Here is a 27,763-nt window from a genome sequence, read left to right as displayed (position 1 = left end):
CCTGACCTAAAAGAGAAATGTCCTGCCAAAAACGGACCCATCAATTTCGAAAATATAAAATACATGAAGAATAGTCCAATGGTCTCGTATACACAGGGTGCAGTTTACTAATTCAAGTGAAAATTTCTGGCCAGCTCGTTAGCATTAAAAGTTCCACGCACAGTATCTTTTGAAAAAGAGATTGTTTGGCCCCCAAAATGATGAGATTGAGTAAATCGTTGCCAGGATCGACTGCCTGAGTCTTTGAGCTTTCATATGAGAGCAGAATGGCTACAAAAATACGGTTGAAAATGGTTCGAAGTGCCCAAGAAAGCTGAGGGTTGCTACTTTGAGAATGGTTTCAACCTCACTTCAGAAAAATCACTTGGGGGGGGGGTTGTTTTGTAGGAATAATTAAAAATGTATTTAACCCACAAATATTGAAAAGAAATTGAAATGCTAGGGACTAAACAATAATTCAATTTGTGTTTCAGAAATCTCAGGGATGTCGGAATGGACCCTGAACTGAACAGTGCTGATTCTACAGTGTTTGTAATGGGGCTTGAGTTAGCGGTCTGTACCCCTCAAGTCGTTATTTGGCTGGGCAGACCTGGCACAACGCAGGGGGTACTACTTTAAAAAACCAATTGCTGTGTCTGAAACCAAGCAAATTCTCTCCTAACAAAGAGTCGTGAATTTGGTCGCAAATATTGGCGTCAGTATTCGCGACTAAAGAGCAAGTCGTGAATTTCGGTTGTTGATATTGGCAGCAATATTCGAGACCAGAGAGTGGGTCGTAAATTTGGTCGCAAATACTGATACATGTATTAATATTGACGATGTCCCTCCGGGGCCACCATATCAGACCATTCTTTTTAACTAACAAGAATAAAATAGAACGAGCATAACGCCGAAGTTGTTTTTTTTTGCATACTGACACCGCAGTCCTTGCATTTGTATTTTGTCCGTATGTAGGTGTGTATGGTGTTGTTGTGAGAGCATTATCCTTTCGAGAATTCAAGTGTCTGGCGGTGAGTGCCAGCATGTCCCTGACCTGCGTGACCGTCCGTTTCCGCCAACAAGAAGCGTGGGGCTGTATCCGGATATAAAACCAGAAGCTCAAACCTGGAACCGGTGGATGATACACTTATGAAATGGAGTATCGCTCAGCAATGGCGTCCGTGGTGGTGTCGTGCCTTTTGTTATCGATGATTCTCATCGGGGCAACTTGTCAAAGAGGTAAGGACAAACTCCGAAGCAAGGCCTGGTTTGTCTTGGCTGTTGGGTTACCATGAGTATCTGTTTGTGGAAGCAAAGTTCTTTGAAATTAACTTCTGCAGTTGTGATCAGAAGTGTGTAATTTATGAACGTTTACTTTGTTCAATTCAGCATGAGGGATAGAATGCTGTCTCCCCCGTCAGTAGACTGCAGGATTTCAAGGACTTACAGTATTAATGTTGCCTGGAAGCGGTGAGGTGTGGGGCAGATGCTAACCCAGGATCCAATTAACCCAAGGGTATCCAAACAAAACATGACATGCTAAATGAACAGTGAGGTGTGTCAGTCTGAAATGGGGGGGGGGGGGGAGGAGGTTGCCAATGGTATACGAGGCCCATAGGTTGGAAGCATATCCTAGGGGAGACCCATCGCACCGGATGCATGATGTCCTTAATGTTGAAACCGATGTGACAGTGATCTGATACGGCAAGGGTACCCAGTATCCATGCTATCCAGCTTAACTTCAGTTGGTGGTCTTTGGGTGTGGGAGTGCTTGATGATGGATGACTTCTCAAATTCTCCTTTCCTGCCATGGGCTTTGTGTTGGCTGAGGTCCTGCCAGTCTCGCCCTTAGGCCAAGGATGGATCTTGGGTGTTGCGTCTCCAAGCAACGTTTATGCCACTTTACCGCTTCACCGTTATGATCCCTGCAGTCTGACTATGGACTGAGCATACTGTCCGAAACGTTAAGTACTCTGCAGTTCTTTTTTTTTTCAGAACCACACATACTGACAAAAAATATGCATGGTGGCACCGCTAATGTATTGCCTTTATCTTTACTATCACTGACAATAGCTTAATTGTTTTATGTATGTTTGCGACCACACTAAAACTTGCTTTATAGTGTAATTGAAAGCAATTGGAGTCATATTTTCTGGGACAGTACCTGTTTTTTCATCGGTATTTGCAATACCTAAGTGGTTGCAGCTGAATGGACAGTGCCCAGCCCCGCCCCAAAATGGCTACTTTTCACAAAGCCATGAATGTTACACGATGGGCCAAGTGATTGAGCATGGAACAGTGGTACAGGTAAGATACAGAGGTCCTTATATCTAATTAAAAAAAACGTCTTTTCTGTTGCTCTGTATTCTTTAAATATACCATTTTGTATGACTGAAGTTCTTATTTTGCTTTTCGATATTTGGAACATTTTGCAGGGTGGACGTAGAAAACACCAAAAATAATGCTGGATGTATCCTAAATTGATCAAAGAATCACAAAATGCATGCATAATCAATGTGTAAGTTCTTTTAACGTACACCAAGTTTCCTCTTTTGTTTGAATAAATCAAGGGTTCAGTTTGTACTAAGAAAAAGAACAGTGTTTATCATAATTATTCAATACAATTTTTATATCCTCGTTGTTAACACTGCATTGCATGTGTTACTTGTACGGTGCACAGACATGGAAGCGTTCGTCGCATGTTAGCTCAGGAAGTGTGTCTTGGGAAAAGAAAAATACTGTCCCTGTAGTCGATAACTTAGCAAATCGACATGATGAGTACACAAACCATGTGCTTGGTACACGATTGTCCATTGAAATTGTCTTTGGTGCTACCAGAAACCTATTACTTAACTTTTAAATGTCTTCCTTCACACCCTACATATTGTGTATTAAAGAACAAACTTATCTTCTTTTTTTTCAAGATGTATTTTTGCGTTGGGGAGATGTTAATTATATATAACAGGTTTTGCCCTTACCCAACGTATATCAATAAGCACTGTGTGCTCAGTGCTTGTCCGAGAGCTTGCGAAAAAACCTCACAAGCTTACTCGGGTGGGACTCGAACCCACGACCTCCTGCCTACTAGTGCAGATGTCTTAACCACTCGACCACCGAGCTTGCCGGGGTCGGCTGGCCGGTCCGAGTCAAATGAAGCAGCACGTACCGCGAACTATTTTCAAGATGTATTTTTGCGTTGGGGAGATGTTAATTATATATAACAGGTTTTGCCCTTACCCAACGTATATCAATAAGCACTGTATGCTCAGTGCTTGTCCGAGAGCTTGCGAAAAAACCTCACAAACTTATCTTCATTGTACAAGCAAGGTGTGTTGAATACAACACCTACTAAAAGTCCAATGGGAAAGATAATTTTATTTTACCCTCTTATTTTAGAGTGCGTTTTATTACATCCCCGGCTCGGCTTCGAAACTGGAGTGTTCAGAGGCATATCCTAAGTTTCTTGTGTACTTGTGAAAGGTGCAGACGGACCTTTTCTATGTATTAACACAACGTGAATCGAGGTCGAATTGTAAATCGAGGACGTCCTCAGTTCGCAATAAGGTGAAATTTGAGGCTGCAGTCAGCAGTTATGAGGGTCAGCGAAATTTCAAGGCATTTGGAAGCCGTACTCGGTGTATGCATTTAACACGCCGGGTGTTTAAAGACACCCACTCTAAACGGACAGTTTCAGCGCATCCCTGGATGGAATGGCGCCCTCTCTACCTCTCTTGCTACCCTGTCCGGATCGCTGAGCACAATGAACGTCGCCAAGTGCAGGGGATGCATAACCCCAACAAATATAAAAGCCTCCAAACTGTCCAAAAGCATTATAGCGTCACCTTGCCATCACACCCGTGGACTCCTGTAGCCGTTCTGAGATGTAGGTTTCTTCTAGTGGAAAATAAGGTGAATAAAAACGATTTAATTTGAAGCAGAATGTTGAGCATGATATGACCAGACCCTATCTCGGTACGGTTTACTACATCATTAAATACATGGCCCCAGTACTGGCTAGTACCATGCTACTAGTTAAAGTGTAGTTAAAGTATGGCTGCTAACCCCCCCCCATGTTGTCGATAGGATAATGTAGATCTTATACCGCTGTTAGAGTGATTGTGCCAGTGGAATAGGTACACCTACGCAGTCCATAAAGCTCAATCACATAATTCAGTTGAACAGGTTCCTGCAGCACATTTTTCCAGCAACAAACGAAGACTTAATTATATATATAACGGTTTTGCCCGTACCCAACGTATATCAATAAGCACTGTATGCTCAGTGCTTGTCCGAGAGCTTGCGAAAAAACCTCACAAGCTTACTCGGGTGGGACTCGAACCCACGACTTCCTGCTTACTAGTGCAGATGTCTTAACCACTCGACCACCGAGCTTGCCGGGGTCGGCTGGCCGGTCCGAGTCAAATGAAGCAGCTGGTACCGCGAACTAGTTTTCAAGATGTAACGAAGACTTATCTATTATCAGTATTTGGTGGTTCTAGGCCTAATTGTGATTACATTTTTTTGGGGTGGGGTGGGTGGGGGGTGAATGTGGCTCTTTGGAGCCCGGATACCTGTTCTCCCCCACCCCCACCACCAGTCCATACCAAATTAAAAGAAGAAGTTTGGACAGTATGCCTGAGTCGTCCACCGGTTCCAGCAGTAAGCCTACTACATCTGTTGCTCTAAGTGATGACACGTCTGACGTCCAGGAGAACTATGGTGTGACCGTAATGCAAACCAGTAAAATAGGTTGGCTGCAGGAAATGGGACAAGGAACACTTCTGCTTTTACTGCGATGTACTCCAGGCCAAGCTCCCCCGTCATTTCCAGTCATGTCACAAGGAAGAAAGACAAGTCGTTGAGATCGCCTGTGGGCCCAACGCTAATATGCGTAAGAAACTCCTGTTGAAAATTCGCAATACAGGTACAGGTAATCAGGTTCTGCGTGAACGTCGTGGTGTGCTCGTTGTCGGGTACAGGCCAAATCGCAAGGTATCTCCCCATGCGTATGGACCATGCGTATATTGTTACGGCTATTATGTGCGTACCGATTTGTGGCGACACGTGTGCCCTTTGAAGCCAGCACCCCCTCCATAGACTGACAGCACCGGTAAGAAACCTCCTCCTGTGGGCGTGTCGTTCCAGTTGCACCAGGTTCTTAGTCCAAATGAAGAGAGACGATGTGGCTTTGGTAGTCAAGAATGACACGTTGATTGTTGAATTAGCCAAGCGTCAATACATGAAACTAGGGTACGATGTAGATCAGCATGGCTATATCCGTAACAGGGTACGTGAATTGGGTCGACTCGTCATACAGCTCCGAGAGAACACACAGTAACCAAATGCATCCCTCGAATCATTTTTCCGTCCGCACCACCTTTCTGATATTGTGAAGGCTGTGCACGATATTGCCAGCTTCAGGCCCCTGAAAATGGTAGGCTATTACAGCAGATAAGCCGTCTTCCTCACGGCTATCAGCTTGCCTACTCTTGTAGAGATAGATATGAAAAGGCACAAGATATCGTCACTCGTTGTGAGTCAGGCGAGTTGACCCCTGAACCCCGGTGTGTCCCTGGTAAGTATTCGTTTGAAACAAAAATTAAAGTTCAAGAAAGAGAAACTGTCAACTGATCAAATTTCAACGAAAACTTAAAAATGAACTTGTACTCTGTTATGACTCAACAGCAGAATAGATTTTTAAACTGAGAAACTTTGAAAGAAAAAAGAATAAAGGACATGAGCTCAGTTTGAAAATGTTTGTCAACAGGTGTTGTCAGAACGCATGACATTAACCTGCCACCAATTTCAGGAAACAGGTGTAGCTCCGCATCATGCGTAAACCTTATGCCAGGAGTATGTGGTGTAGCTGTGTAATGTGCTTGTGGTTGAGTTTACAAAAAGTTGCGTAGCTTTGTAGCATCCTAACTATCTGAAAATTCATTGTCAAAAATGATCAGAGTGTAAAAGATGACTGTTCCTTTTCAGTCTCATGACAACTGTAGTTCCATGAGTAATTTTGGAAATGTTTTGGTATTTTCTTTGTTGGAGCCAAGTTCTTTCACAGGTAAACACAGTTCCAAAATCTCCAAAAGTAGTGATGAGCCTTAAGTGAGCTTGATTGGTTGATAGTTAAATAACTGATTTCAACTCTTCACTACCCAAAACTGATTGTACACAGTGAAGTTGTAACTTTAAGTTGTAAACACCATTAGTTGTGCTAGTCATGAATTTATGCAGGGGAAAGCTTTCCCAAAATGTGTGAGAGTTTGTTGCACAACTTACACGACCAAATATTGCGTATGTGAAAGTCAGCTATTACGTACATTTCATGAAATTGGCTGCAGCAGCGAAAATGTGCTTGTTGGATGATAATTCTTGAGAAAACTTCATAATATCATCTAGTCTTGCCCTGATGTAAATTCTGTTGAGGTTGACAGTTGACTTTGCTTTCAAATTATTTTGCTTTAGAACATTGTAGACTACAGGCAAGTGATTTCGGTGATGTTATCATCAATAACAACGAACCTGCACCTGATGCTGACGGAATTGTACACATACCTCATGGTACTAAAGTCCATTTCACCTGCGCAAGAGGACATAATCTGATAAATCAAAATAGAAACACTCCTTGGTGTTGGATGGGACATCTTCAGGATATCACTCACATCCCATATTGTAGCCCAGGTAAATTCTGGTATTATAAAAAGTACCACAACAACTATTTGCAGATCCAGTGTAAAAATCTTCTATGTAAGAGCTACTCTGCAAGCCAAGACATGGATTCACTAATTTACTTGTTATGACTTTCTGTGCATGACAAAATTTTGTGTGTACATGGACCAATGGCCGTGTTCGAATCCCTTGGCTATGGCTGGAATTTACACTCAAGTGGCCGCGGCCACTGCAATAGACTCGTGTGCAATTTTTGGCCTTAGCCAGGTGATGTGGACATGGCCTTTGGTACTCTGTCAATAGTATGGGCTCTGAGTGTACACTGTCAACCCTGCTTGTTATCTCTTATGACTTACATGTATATCTGGTTGGAGTATTTAATATCTTCATAATTCCATTCTCACACAGATTTAAAAATATTATAAAGTTTACAAAAAACTTTACCGTAGAAAGAGAAAAATACAACGCTATAATAGCAACACAACAAATACATGTGTGCAGTACACTCTCCCATGGTATATATTTTGCAAAGATTTGGGAATTTTATCATCTTAACCTACCAGGCCTGCAAACATTACTGTAAGGGTTAACTAACCAATGCCATTTTTTTGTATCATTGCTGAAATTTGATAAGATCAGGAGTAATATTTTCTGTTGGCCTTCCACATGGCTCGTATATTTTAATCAGCATAATTTTTTATTGAAGATAAACTTTGTAACTTAATGCTTTACACAGTTAGATGTGACTATCCACCATACCCCGAACATGGCAGCTACAACCTGGAGCAGGGGGACAGTACGGTGCACGGTTCTGCCATAAGGTACGAGTGTTATAAGGGATATCAGTTACAAGACCCATCCAAAAAATATTCTTACTGCGTTGATGGGAGATGGAGCCCAGAGGAGCTACCTGTGTGCCAACGACTGACAGGTAAGCACTGGAAGTGGGCTGGGGTCAGTATGACACATGCATATTCCATGATAACCGCCTTGAGCAGAGGCACCTCCTCATTGGTTGAAAAGAATTATGTTGGTGGGAGTGTCATTTTTGTTGGTAGTTACGCGACCGTAAAGTGAGCCTTTCAAAGTCATTGTGAACTGGTGAAATGCAGAGCCTGCCAAAGGAGCCATCATTGCCAGGAAAACTGCGCCCTCTCTTGGTCCCACTCGGGACAGAACACAATGTGCAGAAATAATGTCACAGTAGCTTCCACGATGCATGTTTTCCACGGAGATTTGATTTTTAGTGAAGTTTGCACTGCCTTGTCGAGTGGTTCATGAGAAAAAGCTCTTTTCAAGCTTACTTGAAAAGATCCAAACCTGAAACATCTTAGCACTAGAAACATAACTATCCTCAAACCTCAAATTTCCATTGATTTTCTAACTTGGGGTTTGGGCTACTGTAGACTTCTCTGCGAAATTATTCTTAGTAGTTGTCAGATGCCAGAGGGTAAGAAGAAAACTGTTACAACAGACAAATGTGATTTGTTCTGAATTTGGCAAAAAATTTATACCAAGTGTCAGTCATCACCTTGATGCTTTGAACATTATCATGTTTTCAACTAAATGTACATGTAGTTGAGGACTAGCATGGAAATCAAAACTTGTCAGCAATTACTCAAGCTCATCACTTAAAGAACAAACATTTATTATCGTTTACGTCTTCTCTGATTATTTATTCACAGTGCCAGTAACAGAAACACCGAATGCAAATGCTCCATGCCCCACGCCTTCTCCACCCAATGCCTTGGTCTTCCACAATGGCCAAAACATTGCCTTGATTGACTCTGTAATCAATTTTGGTCAAGGTGACTGGATTGTCACTCGCTGTATTAACCACTACAGTGCAAATGGGAGGAAGGCAGTCGACTCTATGTGTTCAAATGGCGCTTGGACTCCTGCCTTGCCATCCTGCGGTAAGACAAACATTCGTGGCTGTGTGTTCTGATCGAGAAAGCCTGCAGAGTTATACTCATGCAGTATGACTGCACTAGTTTGTGCTTTCAGCTATAGGAAAATATATGTTCAGCAGTTTTCAGTACAGTGCGTGTAAATAATGTAATACTTTTCCGTCGTATAAAGAGACATAAGAGAAATAATGCTTTTCACGTCACAAATTTTTGGCATTGTTTACACAGTGAGGTTGAAATATGAGTAAGACATCTATAGTTTGCTCAACCTTTCCAAATCCCTGCAACCGCCAAGTGTTCAATCATTGTACACCAGGATTATTGCACAATAAACCGACCTGACTGCTTGGGATTATATTTTCCACCCCCAAAAAACATATTCTACGGAAAAGACAAGCTCTCTGAGCATCTAGTAATAATGTAAAGTGAAACACCTCAGGCTGTGCCCGGGAGTGATATTTGCAGTAGCGGGCCACTTTCAGTTGCTGAGTCTGGGCACTACACAAGGTCTACCTACACCACCTGCTCGACTGGATGTGTGTATGAATGGGAAGGCATGCTGGTTTCCCGTGTCAAAGGGACAGTTTGTTATTTTTCGATGTTTGGGACTGCAGTTGTCCCCGCACTTCACGTACGTGTGTGCACAAAACCAAAGGGAACAATCAGAGCATGAGGGCATTTGATTTTGCCCCATCCAGACAACATGATGCTAAGGCAAATGATTTAATCACAGTTTTCAATCTCTCTCTAATGACGATGTTAGCTACAGACATGAATTTAGACTTAAATTACAATTTTAACCATGTGCACAAAATGGGGACACTGGGTTGGATGTTCCAGATATTGCAGCCGGCATTCTTAGGACAAATTGAGCAACGTACTTTTACTTGTCAGGCAGTCTGGTACATGTAGTCTGAGATGTTTTCACATTAAACGCTCTGTAAATTGTCCCATTTTTCTTTGTCTTCTGTTCCTCCACTTCTTCTGTCATCCACCTGTCATATTTTTATAAATAGTCAATATCGAATATTTAACCAATTTCCTTTTTTGTTTGACAGAGGCTGCATTTCAGAAGCGCTCCTGCTCTCGTCCAGCCACGATCCCACATGTCAGACAGTACGTGGATGGCTTAGTCAAGCTACCTGACAGCCTCCGCACTGTGTTTCACCATAACTCCTACATGATATCACACTGTGTGGATCCACTGAAGAAGAAATTAATGACTGGTGCGCTCCGAATGTGTAATGACGGCCAATGGGATGGACCAGTGCCGAGATGTGGTATGCAGTTGTGCATATGTTGCTGCATGCACAGTAATCTTAAATTACGAAGACAGTATAAAGCGAGGCATTCAGGTTGCGACCGAAAGGCTTTTTATCGAGGACATTTACCCAGAGCTGTAGGAAATCTTATTGAAAGGCATTTTGGCAGATGCTGAAATACCCAGTATCGTAGACTTATAAGTGCCGAGATGTGGTATGTTTTCATGTTAAACTTATGTGCAAAGCTGGCCATTGTAGTTGTACTCTTTACTAATACATTATAACCCCTTATTGCTCTCTGTTTTGATGCCCCATTTTGCCCCAAAGTTTGAGGGTAGTCTGGTAACTTTAGGCATTTTGATAAATTTTGAGGAGTCCATATCAGCAGGCGAGAATAACAGAGGTAAAAAACGGCAGGATCCATGTGACTGCGCCTTATTGCCAGATATTTGGAGGTTACTGAACACAAACTCGTAGGGTTAGTGCAGTAAAGTCACACATTTCAATACAAGATGCCTGTATAAAGGCCATTTTACTAACAGGGCGGACTCCCATCCGTTATACAAATATGTACATGGACACAATTCTGTATGCAATTTGGTATACATGCAAGGTGTTGAGTGGCAGACACTTTAATTTGCAATTAAAAGTTCACCATCGCTAGAACTCGCTGCCCTTACTCGCTGGTCAGTCTGAGAGACTGACATAGTGTTTGGAATTCATCCCTCGATATACCATTTCCTTGTGAAATCCTAAAGGGCTTTTTCACAGATATTGACCAGGTGATTATAGGTTTTTGAGGCCCTATCCCCCATGATAATGATGGGCAGACCATATAGTACCCCCATACACTCTTTAGGGGATTAAACACTTATATGGTTTCACTGGTCACTCAGCAATGGAGGTTTCTCAGGGGTATTTTGGTGATTGCTAATCTTTTAACAGGCTGAAAAATCCTTTTATAAAAAGTTCAGGAAAATTCAGGGCACAATGGTATGTCAAGGGATTTTTAAGGGGAGAGGATGTTCATTGTGGTATCTGTTTTTGATTCCAATGATAGAGTCTGCAGCGATTAGCTTCGCCATACCCTCCCTGTACACCATGCTCCACCAGTTCCTTGCTAACGGAACCCTGCTCATCTACCCACGTGTTGGTGAACTGACCATCCAATGCATTGTCTCAGGAGGAAAATCATCACTGAGGGCCAGTCACTCAGAAGGATTTACACCAATAGAAAATGGGAAAAGGTTTGGTAGACCAATAGAAAGTCATTCCGGGATTTATACATGTTTGAAGGCAGGGAGTGAGGACTACCATTTACTTTCTATACAGGTAAGAGGTAAGTTCATGTATCAACTGATTTATTATCAAAATCTGCATTTTGGTCTTTAACGCTTTGAGTTTTAAATTGAAACTATGCAATAATTTCTATACATGAGTGAACAATGCTGAAGTTACCAAGTGTGCACATGTTTCATGTTCTTTTAATCTTTTTTTCCTCATCATGTGATCCACTGTTGTGATTGAGTAAACTCCTAAAATCATCTGCTGTCTTTTTTTCTGCATCACTTATAATTTTCCCTAGCTGTATCTTGTGGAGAGCCACTGCCTCCATTGAACGGCCGTCGTATTGGCAATGACTTCCGCCTGTCACAGACAGTGTCATTTGAATGTAACGAGGGATACGATCTCCAAGGGGAGCAGCAGATCAAGTGCAATGCTGGAGAATGGATAGGAGACGTACCGTACTGCAGAGGTGAGTTACAAACTTACTGTATATATGAGAGGGATTTGTTATTCTGGAAATCTAGTGACTGAGTGATGCGTCAAGAATTAAAAATCAAATCTACCGAGTTGCTTTGCTGTCTTTGGTCAGTTATGACACAAAAAGTGAGGTAAAACCACAGCTCCACAGCATCTGAGACTTGAACTATACAGTAGGTAGGAATGGAATAAGACTCAGTTTCCTAACACATGGAGGTGAAAAGGTTATCGTGTGTACGCAGGCTCTACAACATTTCTGTTCCAAAGCACCTTCTCTTTTCAAGAAGTGTTAATCTGCCAGCCTCATTCTAGCCATGGTTTCTGCTACCAAATCCCTTTCAAGTACAGGCGTTGAAGCATCAAAATGGGTGTGGCGGTTACCTATGTCCTCTCCTCTTTGAACCCCACACCTTTGTCTTTCATCCCTCTTGCCGCACTCCTAGAACAATTTTGAAACAAAAACAAGGGTTAGTTTTGTCAGTGACTACACCCATAGACTGCCAATGGGAGCCCCCCCGTCTCTCTGTAATATGTTTCCACTCGTCAATGGTTCTGTCCTTCAAAGAAGCCCTGCTGACTGTAGCCAATGCAGTTAAGCTGATCTGTGTAAAGCTTCAATGATATAGTTAAATTTACTGGCATCCAGTTAGGTACCTGCTCTGGGTCCAATAACTGTTTGCCTGCAGAGAATGGAAATATGCTGTTTGTTCGACTGTTTGACCAGGGTCATAAACATACCAAACGTTCCAGTGAAAAGTGGTATTAATTATAAGTTCTGCTTGCTAGGCTCTCAAACCTAAAAGCACGCACAAAACTGTTGCCCCAAACGAATGTTGTTGCTGAAAAAAACGTGACATCTCTCGTTCACAAATAGAGCCTATTGGCAAATTACGTTTTGCATCGAACTAGTTGTAAGCTTGTTGGACCCATATCTGCATCCCTTTTGGGGTGTGATATCGGATATTTTCAGTTTGTTATGTTTAAATGAACCAGGAAATGAACTTTCCTTAGAATCACTCTTGTGTATATCTGTACTCTTCTTCCATGTATGAAGACTGTTTGAAATGTTTTTTTGAGTTTCATGAACTGAACGGTGCACTCTTTCAAACATTAAAAATTGACCAAACATTTCTGGACAAATGAGGGCGCTTTTGCTCTGATGTAAATACAGGAAGACATTCTTCAGGTTGCAGGTTTTCATGTTCAAATTGTGAATCCCAAATTTGCTATCTGGAAACATTTCTGTGAAAAGGGTGTTTGCGAAATTATTGCCATCTACTTACACAGCAATACATTGCCAAAGAAAATAAAATCTGCCCTAGCAGTGGTTAAAAAAACCTAGAATTTTTCTGTGCACAAATCACTGCAACATCGAAATTCAGTGCCTTGGATGACATCATAGTTTTGCTCATGAATATGAAAATAGAATTAGCATAAAAACAACAAAGCATCAAAATATGGGTTAAAAGTGCAAAACAAAAATTTTAAATTAGGTTAATTGGAACCCAAAGATGTAATTTCAAGATTTTTTGTAACATTTATAAGAAATATTTCTATTTCATGGTTCCTTTAATGCCAAACAAATGAGAACGAATTAATATTGGTGCCTTATGTTCCACTGCCAGCTCGTGCGTGTCCTGAGATCCGCATGGAAGAGCTCGACCCCAACCTGAGACTCAAGGTAGACGGAGGTACATCTCAAGGCTCAGTGTTAGCATTTTCTTGCATATTAGGATTCCATAATGTTGGGGAAACGTTCCTGACGTGCCAGGGTGGACGCTGGTCCCATCCCTTCCCTACTTGCAATGGTGAGGCACAGTTTTGTTTTGAATTAATGAAAGACGCCATCAGAAGGGCCTCAACAGGCAGTCAGGAGTTAGGCAAGATCTAAATTGCTTGATTCCCACTATCATCTAACACTGAAAGCCTTTTCATCTTAAAACATGCAATGAAGGAAGTTTAATCTTGTCTCACGTGTGTATAATCGTTAAAAGTAAAACCTTTTGCTGGAAATGCTATCTTTCGGAAAAGCATTTTGTAACTATAATTTTGACTTCCTGCAGGAAGCATTTATATAAGCGTAGCCTATCAGGTACCTGAACATAATCAACTTGAAGAAAAGATCTATTTCTCAAACATGGCTTTGACAGAACCGTTGCTGTTCAAAGATTTGCGACAGATGTGCAGTCGCACTTTTTGAAATAGTTTAATATTGAACAGGTTATATCTTACCTCGGCAAGCCCTTATCCATATTTTGGTAGCTAATGATGAAGATGAGCTTGACACTGGCACGTTACCAACGCCAGACACTTGCAATTGTGAGGTCTGGCAGAGATGTGTACCAAACAGCTACGGCCAGTGGACGTGCAACTGCATTAACCCCCAGCAGTGTGATGACACCACAAGCCACCAGCAATACTGTGGGAGTGACGGCTACACGTACACCAGCATCTGCAGACTGAAGGCTACCGCCTGTCTGCTCGATCTAGACATTCAGGTCGCTAGCCAGGGACCTTGTCCGGAAAGTACGGCAGATTGTTGTATTTGTTCCTTCTCCAATGTGAGGCATAAAATCTGTTGAAACGTTCTAAGAAGCAAGTAATTGTTGATGTGGAAAACTCTGTTCATCTTGTTGCGAAATAGAAATAGTTTAGCATACAAGGTTCACCTTTTCAAGGTACTAGGTTCCCTTAAACACTTCAGAGACTTCTAGGTAGTTGAAGTTTCACCAAGATGCAGTCTTCCCCGCTTTGCTGTTACTGCATAACATCGTATGACTAATCGGAGACACATTGCGCTTTATACTTGGTGTTTGCAGGAGACCCTGTTTTGGATGAGAGCAGTTCCGAAAGTTCACAGTCATCCATCTCTGATCCTGAGTCTGCTACCTTGACATTTGCCACTCTAACGGAAGGGCAAGACAACGACAGTGTTCCACCAAGGAACGAAACTCGGCAAGCCTCGTCCGGTATGATTACCCTCTGTCAAAGGCAAAACTGGGATTGCAACTGATCTTGCAAGACGATCTTCTCGAAAATTACTTTCTTTTAAAATGTCCAAATCAAATAATACACCAGCGGAACTTAGTCATGTAGTACGAGTTGCAACACTGGCTTCTTATACTACGGCAAAAATAGGTATCAGTCACGCCAATCATTCAGTGCCTCCTGCCTGGGGCATGCAATCTCTAAATTTTGTGCCTGGCTCAAAACTGCGTTTAAATGCAGAGGAAAAAATGTTCGCCTATCGCATTTGTGACAATTAAATTCTAAATGAAACATGCATGAAGACAGACACCATACATGTAATCCCATGAGCCGCTCCGCAAATGAGGACTGGAAAGCCCAACGATTTTGGGAGTGTGATCGAAACTTTTTCGAGCCTGGGGAATTGTCAAAGGTAACGATTTCTGTACGATGTCCACATGGTGCATTGCCTTTTGGCACATGGGGGTCATGATTCAGGAAGATTTTTTTCTCAATGATCTTGTACTCCGATATTTCTGGGGCTTGTTGTAACAACCGTGCTTCGCCCAACACTGCAGGAGTGCATGCCATCGTGCCGAAAAGGCCTGACAGACTTTTCCCACGCAAACTTCGTAAACCCAATGATATCTGTAACAATATTTTTATTATTCCATCAAGGTAACTACTTGGCTTGTGGGTACAATACCGATAGGTACAATACCAACACCACTCGTCAGATCTGGGGAAGGATATCAGGTGGAGACTATGCAGAGGAAGGCAAATGGCCCTGGCAGGTGGCGCTATTCTGTCGTAACTGCAAAAGATGTTTGGTAATACAATAAATAGTACAATATGTATGATTAGGTAATTCAGTGTACGTACTACAACTTGCTTTTGCTTTAAGTTCAGTCAAGAACTACTCAGTAACTACTGTTCGACTAATTTGGCTTCAGGGCTTGCTCAAATTTGCGCAAAGGCTTGCTATTCTCAAAGTTTTGAGGCATTTATATTATTCGGAGTTACCTCATCAGCGGGATAAAAAACTGGGAAAATTGAGTTACTGTGGTAGAAGTACAAACATCCAAGCTTAAATAAGTGCCTCTCATGCCACAAACCAACCTCCAGTCCATCAGTGCTTACTGATCCCAAATTTATCCACCGACCGCTTTTGCCCCAAACACGTACATTACAATCTCAAGAGCCTTAGAAAGACAGAAGAGCTTTGTTCCCTGAAAGACAAATTGTCAACGGCTTCCAGAAAGTGGAACTATCTTCACTGAACCGTCAACGTTTCTTTCTGATTGTCTTTCCTTTTGCATGCAGGTATGCACATGAAGTCTATCCCAAATTGATCGTTTTAGTCGTTTCACGTACCACGTTGTGCATGTAACAAATAAAAATGGTCACCCTATGCTGTTCATTTGAACGGCTTTTAAAGTTTCTGACATATTCTTTCAGCCAACCTTCTTCTGTGGCGGCAGCCTCATTGCTAGTAACTGGGTTCTGTCAGCCGCACATTGCTTCAAAGATTGCCCAGCGTCCAACATTAGAGTTTATACGGGTAGGTTGTCTCATTTACATGAATGTGATTTTCCTCCGCAGTATTGTTTCCCATCATGCCTTAACACGATTGACCAATAGGAAGAGTGAATTTGAGTCCCTAGTTCATGGGCATTCTCTAATGTTTAATGATCCGTTTAAACAACACCTTAATAAAGTAACGCTACGGTATAGACATTGGGTGTTTCTTATCTTTTGTGTCTTATCTATTGCGGTGTGATATTTGATAATCCTTGCGTAAATCACTTCATGTACCAGGTGAGCCATCTTTCCATTTTGTTGGAAAATCACATCCAGGCCAGTCACAGTGTTTGGTGAACTGCCTAAAGTGGAGTGTTACATTCACCACACTCGGTGTTATCAGAGGAATTCACCAACACTTTTCAGTATGGATAAAATTTATAGTGTTATTTCAACACCCGTGGTGTTACTTTTAACTCCTTCCATTGCATTGTAATACTTGTAGGTGTGTAAAGTAACACCAATAGTGTTATTTTAATTAATGTGTGGTCATTTGATAACACCAAAAAGCATTGTTTTTAACACCACAGGTTTTGCAGTGACCAAAACAAGTTCCAATTTTCAGTTTTCCGATGTAATGTCAGACAACAGACCCTAGCTGTGTGGTGACAACCTAGTTATTTTTTGGTATTTTTCACATAATTAGAAGAATTAATTAGATAAAAAATGATCGATGTTGTACTACCTTTTATCACTAAGTGACCCTTGCACTTCAGTGAATAATTAAGCTTTTGCATATAATAAGTACGCGTTCTTGGCCTGTCTGAGAAACTGAGGTCTAGCCGTAGGAGCTAGTACAGTTCCAAGCTTTATTTGTATACACTCGTTGTTAATGCCGATACTCTTCATTTCAGGGTTTATCGACAAATCTACATCATCTCTACAACTTTTCGATCCAGCCCTGGTGTATACCCTTGATGGTGACGACGCCCTGATAAAGCACGAAGCATTCAACTCATCGGTCAACCTCGATAATGATATCGCCCTCTTACGGCTGAGTTGCAGTGTAAAGCTGAACTCGAAAATAACACCCATCTGTATGCCACAATTTGTTGCAAAAGGTAAGGGTTGCTTCAAGGCCAAATAAAACCATTTGTTTTGCATCCTCAATGTAAAAAAACTTCGGTAGCTTTTAAGACAATCCCCTTGCATCACTCACCAAACTCCTGTTGAAACTTACGAAGGGAGGCTCTACTGGTAAAGTTAAAGTCGCTGCATGAATGAAATAAATACAGCCCCAAACTGTAATCCCCTTTCTCGAAACATTGCGGCTTGAATCACAGTTTCAATGCAAAATTTACCCTTCCTTTCAGCTTTGTCCCAAGCCTATCGCTCCTAACTAGAAAGTTTGTAGTCTGAGCCACTATTGTGATAACCGCAAGGGAAAGAATATGTAACTGCTGAGGTAATAGAAAGCAGGAAAATCTGACCAGAGAACCCTGCACAAGCGGATTCAATCATTTTGCACTCGATGCCATGCACGAGTCCCTCGCGTAACACTCTGGATTTGTCGTGGTTATTGTATGATGCTTGGCTGCAGATTTTATATAGTGCGAATAACGTAACCTTGGTGTCTGTTATTCATTGCATTGATTGCTGATTTTGCAAACTCCAATCTGCCATCAGGCACACCTCCAGCTCAAATGGCACTTCTTTTCCTTATGATGCCTTTTCTACCATAAATCTGGCTTCCTCTAAGAAAAGTCTTTTTCTGTTCAGCGAGAACACTTTATTCGCCGAAAGGAGAACCCACGTTTGTTGCTGGTTGGGGTACGACACGACCTTACAATTATGGTAACCTGTGCATTGAAGGATACCGGACAACATCATCTCGCCTCCGGCACGTCGTTGTCCCCGTGCGGACACACGAGGAATGCAGGCAGAGTTTTCTCCATCACTTTCAGTGTGCAACTGTGTCAGATTACAGGCCCGATATCGCGTTTTGCGCGGGAGTACCGGAGGGCGGTTCTGATGCATGTAAGGGGGACTCAGGTGGGCCTGTCATGAGGCAGCTAACCGTGGCAGACGGTACCAGACGATGGGTCCAGATTGGTATTGTCAGCTGGGGAGAGGGTTGCGCCGTAGAGGGTCGATATGGGATTTACACCAGGCTGTCGGCTTACACCGACTGGATCCAAGAACAAGTCGGTGATCAGTTGGGTAACTAGAGTAAATTTTGGGGGAGGGGGCGCTCAGGGATACACACGCAGTTGCAGGGTCACCGAGCGCCGATGCACTTATCACGTACACTGATTGTGTACACTGCTTATAGCTAAAATCGTAAATAAGAACAGGACTCTAAAAGGAGTTTAGAATATTATGTGATTACGTAATTGCATCAATAAGCGAACTAATCAGTCTGAACGTTATGCCCGTTACATGCCAGCCCAACTTAATATACAGCCCGTCGACTATAAGTGTTAGTAAATCTTCAATAGGCTATGATCGTTCTTACGTAAGTACTGTATCTAAGATAAACATGATCAAACAAGGAAACCTGGAACGGTACAGTTCCGGAAGTGAAGGGTTGTTATTGAAGTCGATTTCTTTTATCCATCTCAAGGTAACTTTTCATACAATGTTACATGACGCTTTGGACACTGAAATGTTAATCCAACTTAACGTTTTCTCGAGTAAGAAATATTTTTTGTAATTATTGTCAAACGGTACAGTACAGGTCTGTGTAAACTCCCCACAGGCGAGCAACTGTATGGTTCGGAAGGTCACTGCGTGCGTGACCTCTAACGTTTGGGCTTTATCACTTGTCATCCTTTTAGGGTTTGTAATAGTTTGCCTAAAGTTTGGACGTCCATGATAATTCTGTATGCCTTTTTATAATGTTCATCAGCATCATGTTTGTTGTGAAATGTCCGTATTTGGTCGTTATACTATAAGCCTGAGAACTGGGTGACGGATTCTCTCTCCTTTTTTTTTTTTTTTTTTTTTTTTTAGCCTTGTCACAGCCGGGGGGGTGGCAAAATCTGCCCCCGCCCGCAGATCTCGGCCGTAATATACGATGATGTATTTCAATGAAATTTGGCAGTGTCATAAAGGCATACATACTAATCATCTGTGTGAAATTATGTTTGAGTTAATTAAGTGTTTGCATAATTATGACTTATTATTTTTTTCATGATATTAGTTTTTTATCTTCCACGATTGGCGGACCATTTTATTGCATTTTTCACATCAAAGATGTTGTATGGATTGTATATTCAGTGGAAATGAAACCAGAGATGCTATGAGCTGTATACAGTAATATGCATATTAAAGTTAATTTATACAATTAATATACCTTCCCCAAAACAAGAGACTTCCTGACAAAAGGAAACCACTGCCTTTTGTACGATGTGCTTCTGTGTACAAAGTCAATGGTAAATTTCACATCATACTTCATCCTGCCTCATAAAATTTTTCACTGAGGGAGAACGCCACGTCCAGTTTTCATAATTTTGGGGCCAAATTGTCATACCGTACCGTAACGCAGAAATCAATCCCAGAGATGCTATAAGCAAAAATGAACAAGAGGGAGGATTCTTGCCCCCCGGCTCTATGAGGGTTAAAGGAACTGAGCTGTCCAGAGTTTTCAGCGTGTTCCCCGCAGTCATTTCGACACCAATTTTCTAACAATCGAATCAACCGTTCTTGTGCAGCGCGCATTTTTTTTAGAGACGGTTCGCCTAGATAATTATGTGTGCTCATGTGCACGAAGGGTGGCACGCATATAGCCTTGAACTTCTAATGACCGAATTGTTTGATTGAGTTTAACTTTCCCATTTGTGATGGAGTGCTCCGATTTCCTTTTTTATATGGGTGCCAAGTTTTAAAAATATCAAAAGAGGCACAGAGCCGAGTTCTTGGGGATAGTGGAATCCGACCGCCGGCTGAGATATGGGCTAAATATTATTGTGTCCGGCTTGTTCAGAGTTAACGTGTCACCACGATTCCTCTCTAGAGGTGACGATTAACACGAAACAGATTTTAGTTCTGCTATGAATGTGATTATTCCTCACTTTTATTATCAGTGTATTAAGCAAAATATTCGTGACCGTTACACATTTTAATGACATTAATAACGTCACGGTTCTTTCGCTTACTCAATAGTTACAGCACACGTTACTGCTTATGCAGTGCTTGGGAACATGTGTGCTTACTGATCACACATGTACCAGCCTTGGAATTGTTTGTACTGTTTTATTTTCATGTATATGCTAATCTTTTTATTACCATCTACTATACTAACCTCCCCAAATTTGTACCGGGGGTACTTGAAGTGTTTACTCCGTGCTTACTGGTCTGTGGTTTATTTCAACTGTTGCTATGGAGTCATGTAAGTAAGGTGTTTTTATTGTTTGTTTGTTTACTGTCTGTTTGTTTTTACTTTTTATGTTGCAATGGCCATCCGTCTTCTTTGTGGCAGTAGACCGGAGAAATTTGGTGGTTTCCTTAGCCAATGGAAATTTCCATATTCATGATCTAGAGCGTGATTCCATCCAAAACATAACAAGCGACTCCATAACTCGATGTACAAATAATAAATAAATCACAGTTTTCCACATTTTCTTTGAAAAAGTTTTACTTTTTTGCGTGTTAAGTAGCTTGGTTGGGCAATAACCACAATTTCTCTAAAACTTTGTCAGAAAACGTACACCGCCCGCCTTTGGCCCAAAGCTTGAGCCGGATTGGGCCTACGGACCTTCACGTTGTTGGTTCGGACGGATAAGGGATGCTCTGTCGGTCACAGTGGTTCAAATCATAGACAACCTGTAAATGATCGTGGGAACACTCTACGAGTTCACACTGTTTCTCTTTCAAAACACCATTTTCTTCGTACAGGGGAAGGGGTACTACGCAGTTGTCACCGTTAGTGAAGGTATTTAAGCTTGGCGTTCTTTTGCGCTTTTACATGGTGCTTTGTGGGGTACCGGAACAATGGGAAGATGATCCCATAGGGTACTTGTGGGGTACTGAGACGGTACCCCACAAGAATTTCACGAAACGATATTTGGAAATAACTCAAAAAGGGGAAATTTTTGATGGGTAAAAATCCGTCGCAAATTGAAGTGTTTAATATAAGGGGACATACGGTCGAATTTCAACCAAGGAAAATGAATTTGGTTTCCATGGGAGTATTTTGAAAATTTTTGCGTGTTGTGTGGGAGTAGTTTTGTACACAAGTACAAAGGAAATACTCCACAAGTGTAGCCGTGTAAGTGTGGGTGTTTGCTCCTTTGTATTTTTTCGTACACTCAAAAAATAGCCGAAGTACGTGGTTAATATACCTTTACTGAGGTTCTTTAGATGTAGGGCCTATCAGATGGGGTCGATGATCTCATCTTATAGATCCGTCCCCAACTACATTTCCGTAAAACTTAATCTCAACATACTAGTCGCTTTTAGTGGACACTCTCCACTATCGTACCCTTCGGGTGTGTGATTGTAGACTTGTAAATTTTACCTCTTCGAAATCATTTATCTGTCTCATCCGTAGTTCAAAGTTACGGCAACGGTTGTACATGCCCTCAGAGATAGGAGTCGTTTACATGCCTATTGAGGGCGCTACTTCAATTGCACTCTCTGTGGTCCGTTCTTGCGTACCGCGTGTGGACGAAGTATTCACAACCGGAAACGGATACACTTATGGTAAATTATACTTACATCACCATTAGCCTTAGTCACGGACACGTGTTCATGTACACCAACATGTACATGCATGTACAAGTACATGTGTCATGTGGTCATGAACGATGTTCGTGCAGGTAGCCCGTAATGCTCAAGTTACAGTGAAGCCAGGATCAAGGGGAGCAGGGTATCGACACATAAACTTATATTGTACAACTGCTGAAAGTATGGCTGCCTCAGAGGAAAACATGGAAAAGAAGGAAAGACTGTGCCCTGCAGTGTTTCAGGTAAGTGTCTTTCAAGTTTTTCTACGACATGTACGATTATTTATGGAGCAAGGTACGAGCGGCCTTGTCGAACATGGTCCAAATTTGGGCTGTGAACGGGGCGCAGTGGCGAGTGCCCCTCTGTTGACATTTTGTCTTTACCATAATTATGCAGTGGCTATCATGGCTATTGTTACGTGAGTTTGTTCAGACAGGTTGAATCTGCCAATTTTTTCACACTAGTTGGGTGCATTGGAAAAAGGAACCAGATGAGTCTGCAATGGATGGATTTTGGACTTTTTCTTTCCCTGAAAAAAAATGGAAATTACAATGTAAAACATAGATTTATTGTGCACTAGTCATACATGACTGTTGCCATCACAGCCCTAATTCAGTGTAGGACATTAATGCCGGGAAGTCTTACTGCAGAATTGTCTCAAGTTTGAATCCTAATCATGCTTTTACCTGATCTGGGATGTAGGTCTGTGGGCTGATCGCCATTTAAAAAATAATACCCAGATGTCTCAGAACGATGGTGGAGCATCTGTGCTTAGAAAGTCAAGGTAGGCCTACCTGGTGCTGTGTGATGTGTAATTCACATGAGAAGCACCTGTCTGGTGCCTTGACTTCCTATTCAGAGACACTATTCTGCAGTTAAGATTTCAGGCATTAATGTCCTACATTGAAGTAAGGTTGTGATGGAGACAGTATAAAAGACAAATGTTAAAAGAGAGCCACTCACAGCCTTACTGTATGCATGGAGCTACATCCTGGTAACTGCGATCCAAACTTGGACCCCACAAATTGCCTTTATAAACACTTTGACGTGTATGATGTGCACTCAATGTTTAAAAGGGGGATTTGCGAAGGGTACAAAGTGCCTTTGCGACTCTTCCCTCCTGGAGAGAAAGTGTTTCGTGTGTACAGTATGTTGGGCGCAACCAGTGCGAGTGTTTGGGCAATCGTTGTGTGATCTGTTGATGTTATTGCATGATGAAGGGACAATTCCACCATCAACCAATCAAGTAAAGTCAGATATTTCAAACAGCAAGAACAGAATCGACTCATCATTTGTCAGGTCATCAACAGTTTAATGTGATGCAGTCTATCTGCTTCATTGGAGCATAAACACATCCAGATTTTGTAATGAGGCAGTGCGATTGAACAACTGTGCTGATCGACCAGCGGTTCTCAATGTGCCTACCGGTACTTGATAAGGCCTACCATTTTAGACCATGTAGGCCCAGTATTGCCCAAGTAGTCAGAGTAGCATTTGGCCTGTGACCCTACAGATTGCTTCTTTATGTATCTTTTATGGCTCTTTTGTGTCCTGAACAAAACAAAATGACTTTCTCATTGCCCAGCAAAGATGAGGTTGGGACTGAAATTTTGCTTTTCACTGACACTACATTTAGAGTTAGCATGTGCCTACAATTTTTTAAAAATTTTATTTGCATTTCTTGTGACAATTTACAGCATAGACATACATGTGCATGTATAATTGTTAATGGTGTAAGTGAAGCCTCTACTCCATTTACCCAACAAAAGGAGTCCCCCTCCCCCGTCGAAAAGGGAGGCTTGTGGGGAACATGTCAAATGAACATTCAATTGCTGTACATGTGCCTTCCAACAGAAAATTGGTCAGCATGTGCTCAACATGGCCACCACCTGACCACAAAGTGGACCTCTATATGGGGAAGAATCTGTATCCAAGCCACAAAAATTCTCACAAGCTTTAATGTGTGTTGAAGAATCAAGTAAGGAAAAGAGACAGCCTATCTAAGGGGAACAAGTTGAAAACCTACATGTAGGGTGCAGGACAGAATTCCACCTCAGACAAACGAAAACACCAGTTAGTTAACCTGTTACATGAAACTGTGTATTTTGTCAAGCCTATGTTCCTGTGGTACTGAACCCCCTCATTGCTAAAATCCCCCAAAGTAGCCAAATACACCGATGCTGTTTTTGAACTCTTCACTGCTTGTGACACTCCAAAATTGTGATGGTCTGATGTGGAATTCCTCCCTGTTTTGTGGATTCGGGTATTTCTGACAGAGGCTGGACACTGCTCTGTAAAAACACACCATTGGCTGCTGAAGAGATTGCCTCAGCGCTCTGGTTGCTGAGGTAGAGCCCAAACTTTGATGGCAGTTTGTTATTTCGGTTCTGATTTTTTCTTCCACTTGATGCAGTATGGTCCAGCCAGTGTGCGAGATCTTGAACCAGGCAAGAAGAAGAAGTGGTGCACTTGTGGGCTGAGTAAGAAGCAACCCTGGTGTGATGGTGAGGGAGAAATTTGTCCCAATATTGTTGGCATAAAACAGTACAAGAACTTGGAGATCCAAAAGTTACCTTGCTATACATGTAAGCACGATGTTGTATCAGCAGTTGGTACACATGGCATTATGTACATGTACAACGTAATGACTGTTCTCATGGTTCATTTTACTGATATTTTTTACTCTTTAACTGGTGATGAACTATATTGATAGAAATGCTGTGTCCCCTTACATTACTTTTATGATTCATTGATTCCAGGAAAACACAAAGGCACAGGCTTCAAATCTCTTAAGTGGGTTGTCCCAGAGAAACCACAGAGTGTGTACTCCATCTGCCTGTGCAAGCACACCAAAAATCCGCCCTTTTGTGACGGCACCCACACCAACCTGCCTGCACTGGTGGAACAAGCCCAGGCCTCCTGCCCACTGAAAGGCGAGCACCAGACCGCCTGCCCAAAGCTCTGCACCCAGTGTGGCTGGGTGCCCGACTTTTGATGGTGGGCTTTGCTCTTTTGTGGCTGCTTGTCAGTGTTTTCGGTTGTTTCTGGAAATAACACATTCACTATTGCAAGACATAAGCTAGCGGCTAGAGCCACTTTCCATAGACATGTGTATTATTCCTAGCCACAGTCAGCTGATGTAGACATAGCTGTGGCTAGAAATACTGCAGGCATTTTGGAAGCCCTTGGCAAGCGGTTACAGCCGCTTCTGATCGACACGTATGTAACTCCTGGCTACAAAAGCTGACTCGTACATCCCGTTACTGGAAATAGCATAGGTATCAAGGAAAACCACTGACAAGCAGTTGTAGACACTTCCAATAGATGTGTTTGTTATGCCCAGCCAGAGCCAGTTGATAGGGACACAGCTGTGGCTGGAAGTAACCTAGGTACTAATGGAATTGGAAGTGACTTGCTGTTACCTCATTACTCAGATTCACAGCCAGTTTACTCAGACATAGCCTTACCACAAACTTCAAGTCTATTAGAAAAAGCTCTCTATTTTTACTTTAATTTGTAAAAAATAACAACAAATACAACAAGCTTTTCCCAGTTTTTGCAAATTAAAAGTGAGGGGAAAGAATTTCAAGGAGTGCCAAATAAAAAAATACATACACGTAATAAAACTTAAGGAAGCAACTTTTAAAAAAAAAAAATTAAGAAAACAAAAAGTTACCGAACAAATTAGGGAAAAAAAATGAAATTGAGCACAAGGCAAACTAAATGACAATTAATGCCCCTTTCATTGGAAGTGAAAAAGGAAATAAAACAGTGAAATTCAGGGAAGTCCTTAAGATAGAAATGTCTACTTTGAAATAAATGGAACCATGTCAGCTACTTCTGGTCAATTAAAATAAAGACAAAGAGCTAAAAGATTTTGTTTACAGAACTTATGTAGAAAGCAATTCATTTGCATATACATGTATTCATAATATTAATTACTCAGTTTGCAATGCTTGCAATTGGGTCATTCTATAAATTAGGGGTCAAATTTTTGTTTGTTCCTGCCAAGTCTGACATACGATTTTGTTATTCAGAACACATTCTCAAATTTTGGAGAGTAACGAATTGATGCAAAGATTTTGCCAAACAAATTGAAAGAGTTTAAATCAATTTCAGGAATATTTCCATGTCAAATTACACAGGTTAGGTGTAACAGGAACACAAAAATGTCCCACTTTTGGACCCCAAATTCATAGAACTACCCAAGTTCATTTAATAATGGTATCACTCTAAAAGCAAAATGAAATGAATGCTTGAATGCTGTATAGATACTTTTTGCTTCTTTCGGAAGGGAGAAAGAATGATATGCCTTCAAAAAGTCTTTGACTTTTCAATCACAATCTAAATATATGTGTGTATGTTCAAAATAGGGGAGAGAATGCTTTTTAATGTTAAAAAAAGGATCAATCTCTTTTATCAAATACAATTTTAGCTAAGGCAATTAAATTCCTTAGCTAAAAGTACTGTTTCTGTTTTTATTTTAATGCCTTCTTTCCGTGAAAAAGCAAAACTATGGTAGAATGAATTTATATGTCATCACGTATTAGGTCTGATTTTATTGTTGCTGGCAAGAGAAGTAATTCTGGCCTGGGTCACACTTAATACATATCTTCAAAATGCACCTGTGTGTCTTAGATAACATTACTTTCAGCTTGTATTTCACTATGTAAATGGTATTTTACTGCCCTTTTGGTTTTTATGCTAATGATATTTACACTTTCATGAGCAAAACTGTGATGAAGCCTCAGTGTTTTACATTGTCTTGTATACATGATAAATGCTCCGACATATTTGTGTAAATTTTGCTGGAATAAATTTACTCTTTGCTGATTCATTGTGTTTATGTGCATAGCAATTAGCAATCATCAATATCTTAGAAGTTGGTTTCAGGAAGGACATTCTGAGTTCACTACTCAAAGAAACCTTTGCACTAAACTACACAGACATAGTTACTGAGGTGGACAACACCCTCCACTGCCTTACTGAGGGCGCTATTTCGTTTGTAGATCCTCCGCTCGTGTACATCATCATCACAGACATACAAACGCATCATACATGCACTAAAATTTATGTCGCAGCAAATGCGCCCTTAGTAGCCCAGGAAAGTATGGATAATGTGCATTTAAAGTGCATTTTAAATGCATTTAACAGAACTTTTAATAGAAATGTAAAAGTTTTTATACTATGAAGAAGTGTACCAAAGTCCAGAAAAACTGTTTCTTGGAGAAATTCATTGCTGCCACTCTTTAAAGGTCCATGGAATGCAATTGTTTTACGAGAGTCTTTGAAACTGCATCTTTTACTGAGTTTCAATTAACTTTGTTTCAATTATCGAAGTTCATACCAATGCAGATTTCCATATTCATCAGTTCATCAGCAAAATGATGCTGACGTCCAAAGGAAAAGCCTCAATGTGCATTTATTTGCCGAAAAAGGAAGAAAAAGCGGAATTATTGATTTTTTTCCATCCTAACTTTCTGTCTCTGTGATGATTTGTTGTGTAATACATGGCAATAGGCCAGTGAGTAAACCTTTCTCAGAAATATTTGCCATGGGCAAATATAAGCTTCCCAAGTTGAGCAGACAAAATACTTAAACTGATCAATGTGTTCCCGATTGCATGGACTTATAGTTATTAAAGTGTAATTTATCAAAAGGATGTCGAATAGTATCCATACACAGAAGAAGAGCACATGTATAAAGAAAAACAAGAAGTCTGTCTGAGAAAAATTCCTTGCACCGACCCTTGTTATGAGCTTTATTCGCGTATAAGCTCCTCTAGAAACAGGCCTGCGCTTTGTGTATTTTACTGTTTCGATGCACATTGTAACCGACGCTCATTTTCTTGGTCCCATCGCAAATTTTCTCTTTCGTTCGTCTCTGGTCTGTATCTACCCCTCTGTGACAAGACATTTCTCCCCTGCACTCTTTTAAGACCTAATGCAAGAATGTGCAGAA

General features: G+C 41.3%; 2 protein-coding genes across 4 annotated transcripts; both read left to right on the top strand.

The window, feature by feature from the left end:
• Positions 1 to 1,063: 1,063 nt before the first annotated feature.
• LOC147797452 (uncharacterized) lies at positions 1,064 to 20,693 on the top strand. 3 transcript variants are annotated; one of them, XM_087143329.1, is made up of 14 exons: positions 1,064 to 1,218; positions 6,448 to 6,663; positions 7,388 to 7,582; positions 8,337 to 8,567; positions 9,620 to 9,841; positions 10,884 to 11,162; positions 11,409 to 11,579; positions 13,213 to 13,278; positions 13,850 to 14,113; positions 14,407 to 14,556; positions 15,233 to 15,384; positions 16,013 to 16,115; positions 16,990 to 17,196; positions 17,855 to 20,693. In XM_087143329.1, the coding sequence occupies exons 1-14, from the start codon at positions 1,134 to 1,136 to the stop codon at positions 18,301 to 18,303; spliced, it is 2,790 nt and encodes a 929-aa protein (XP_086999455.1). In that variant the 5' UTR covers positions 1,064 to 1,133; the 3' UTR covers positions 18,304 to 20,693. The 3 variants fall into 3 exon arrangements, with proteins under 3 accessions (XP_086999455.1, XP_086999454.1, XP_086999456.1); XM_087143328.1 differs by having other exon boundaries at positions 13,213 to 13,395; XM_087143330.1 differs by lacking the exon at positions 1,064 to 1,218 and adding an exon at positions 4,560 to 5,554 and having other exon boundaries at positions 13,213 to 13,395.
• A 1,022-nt stretch (positions 20,694 to 21,715) lies between these two features.
• Positions 21,716 to 26,635, top strand: LOC110989120 (CDGSH iron-sulfur domain-containing protein 3, mitochondrial-like). Its single transcript, XM_022253266.2, has 3 exons — positions 21,716 to 22,044; positions 24,216 to 24,306; positions 24,562 to 26,635. The coding sequence occupies exons 1-3, from the start codon at positions 21,883 to 21,885 to the stop codon at positions 24,795 to 24,797; spliced, it is 489 nt and encodes a 162-aa protein (XP_022108958.2). The 5' UTR covers positions 21,716 to 21,882; the 3' UTR covers positions 24,798 to 26,635.
• Positions 26,636 to 27,763: the final 1,128 nt, after the last annotated feature.

Source organism: Acanthaster planci, linkage group LG11, assembly GCF_054643075.1.
Source record: "Acanthaster planci isolate LZ-2023a linkage group LG11, COTS_SCS, whole genome shotgun sequence".
NCBI lineage: Eukaryota > Metazoa > Echinodermata > Asteroidea > Valvatida > Acanthasteridae > Acanthaster > Acanthaster planci.
The sequence above is the reverse complement of the archived record's forward strand: the minus strand, read 5'-3'. Positions and strand labels throughout refer to the sequence as shown.

Coding starts and splice junctions, on each gene's coding strand:
- LOC147797452 (XM_087143328.1), top strand. CDS start 1,134: ATGGAGTATCGCTCAGCAATGGCGTCCGTGGTGGTGTCGTGCCTTTTG. Junction 9,842..10,883: donor TGGACCAGTGCCGAGATGTG/GTATGCAGTTGT, acceptor TTCCAATGATAG/AGTCTGCAGCGATTAGCTTC. Junction 15,385..16,012: donor GTAACTGCAAAAGATGTTTG/GTAATACAATAA, acceptor ATATTCTTTCAG/CCAACCTTCTTCTGTGGCGG.
- LOC110989120 (XM_022253266.2), top strand. CDS start 21,883: ATGTTCGTGCAGGTAGCCCGTAATGCTCAAGTTACAGTGAAGCCAGGA. Junction 22,045..24,215: donor TGTGCCCTGCAGTGTTTCAG/GTAAGTGTCTTT, acceptor CACTTGATGCAG/TATGGTCCAGCCAGTGTGCG. Junction 24,307..24,561: donor GAAGCAACCCTGGTGTGATG/GTGAGGGAGAAA, acceptor CATTGATTCCAG/GAAAACACAAAGGCACAGGC.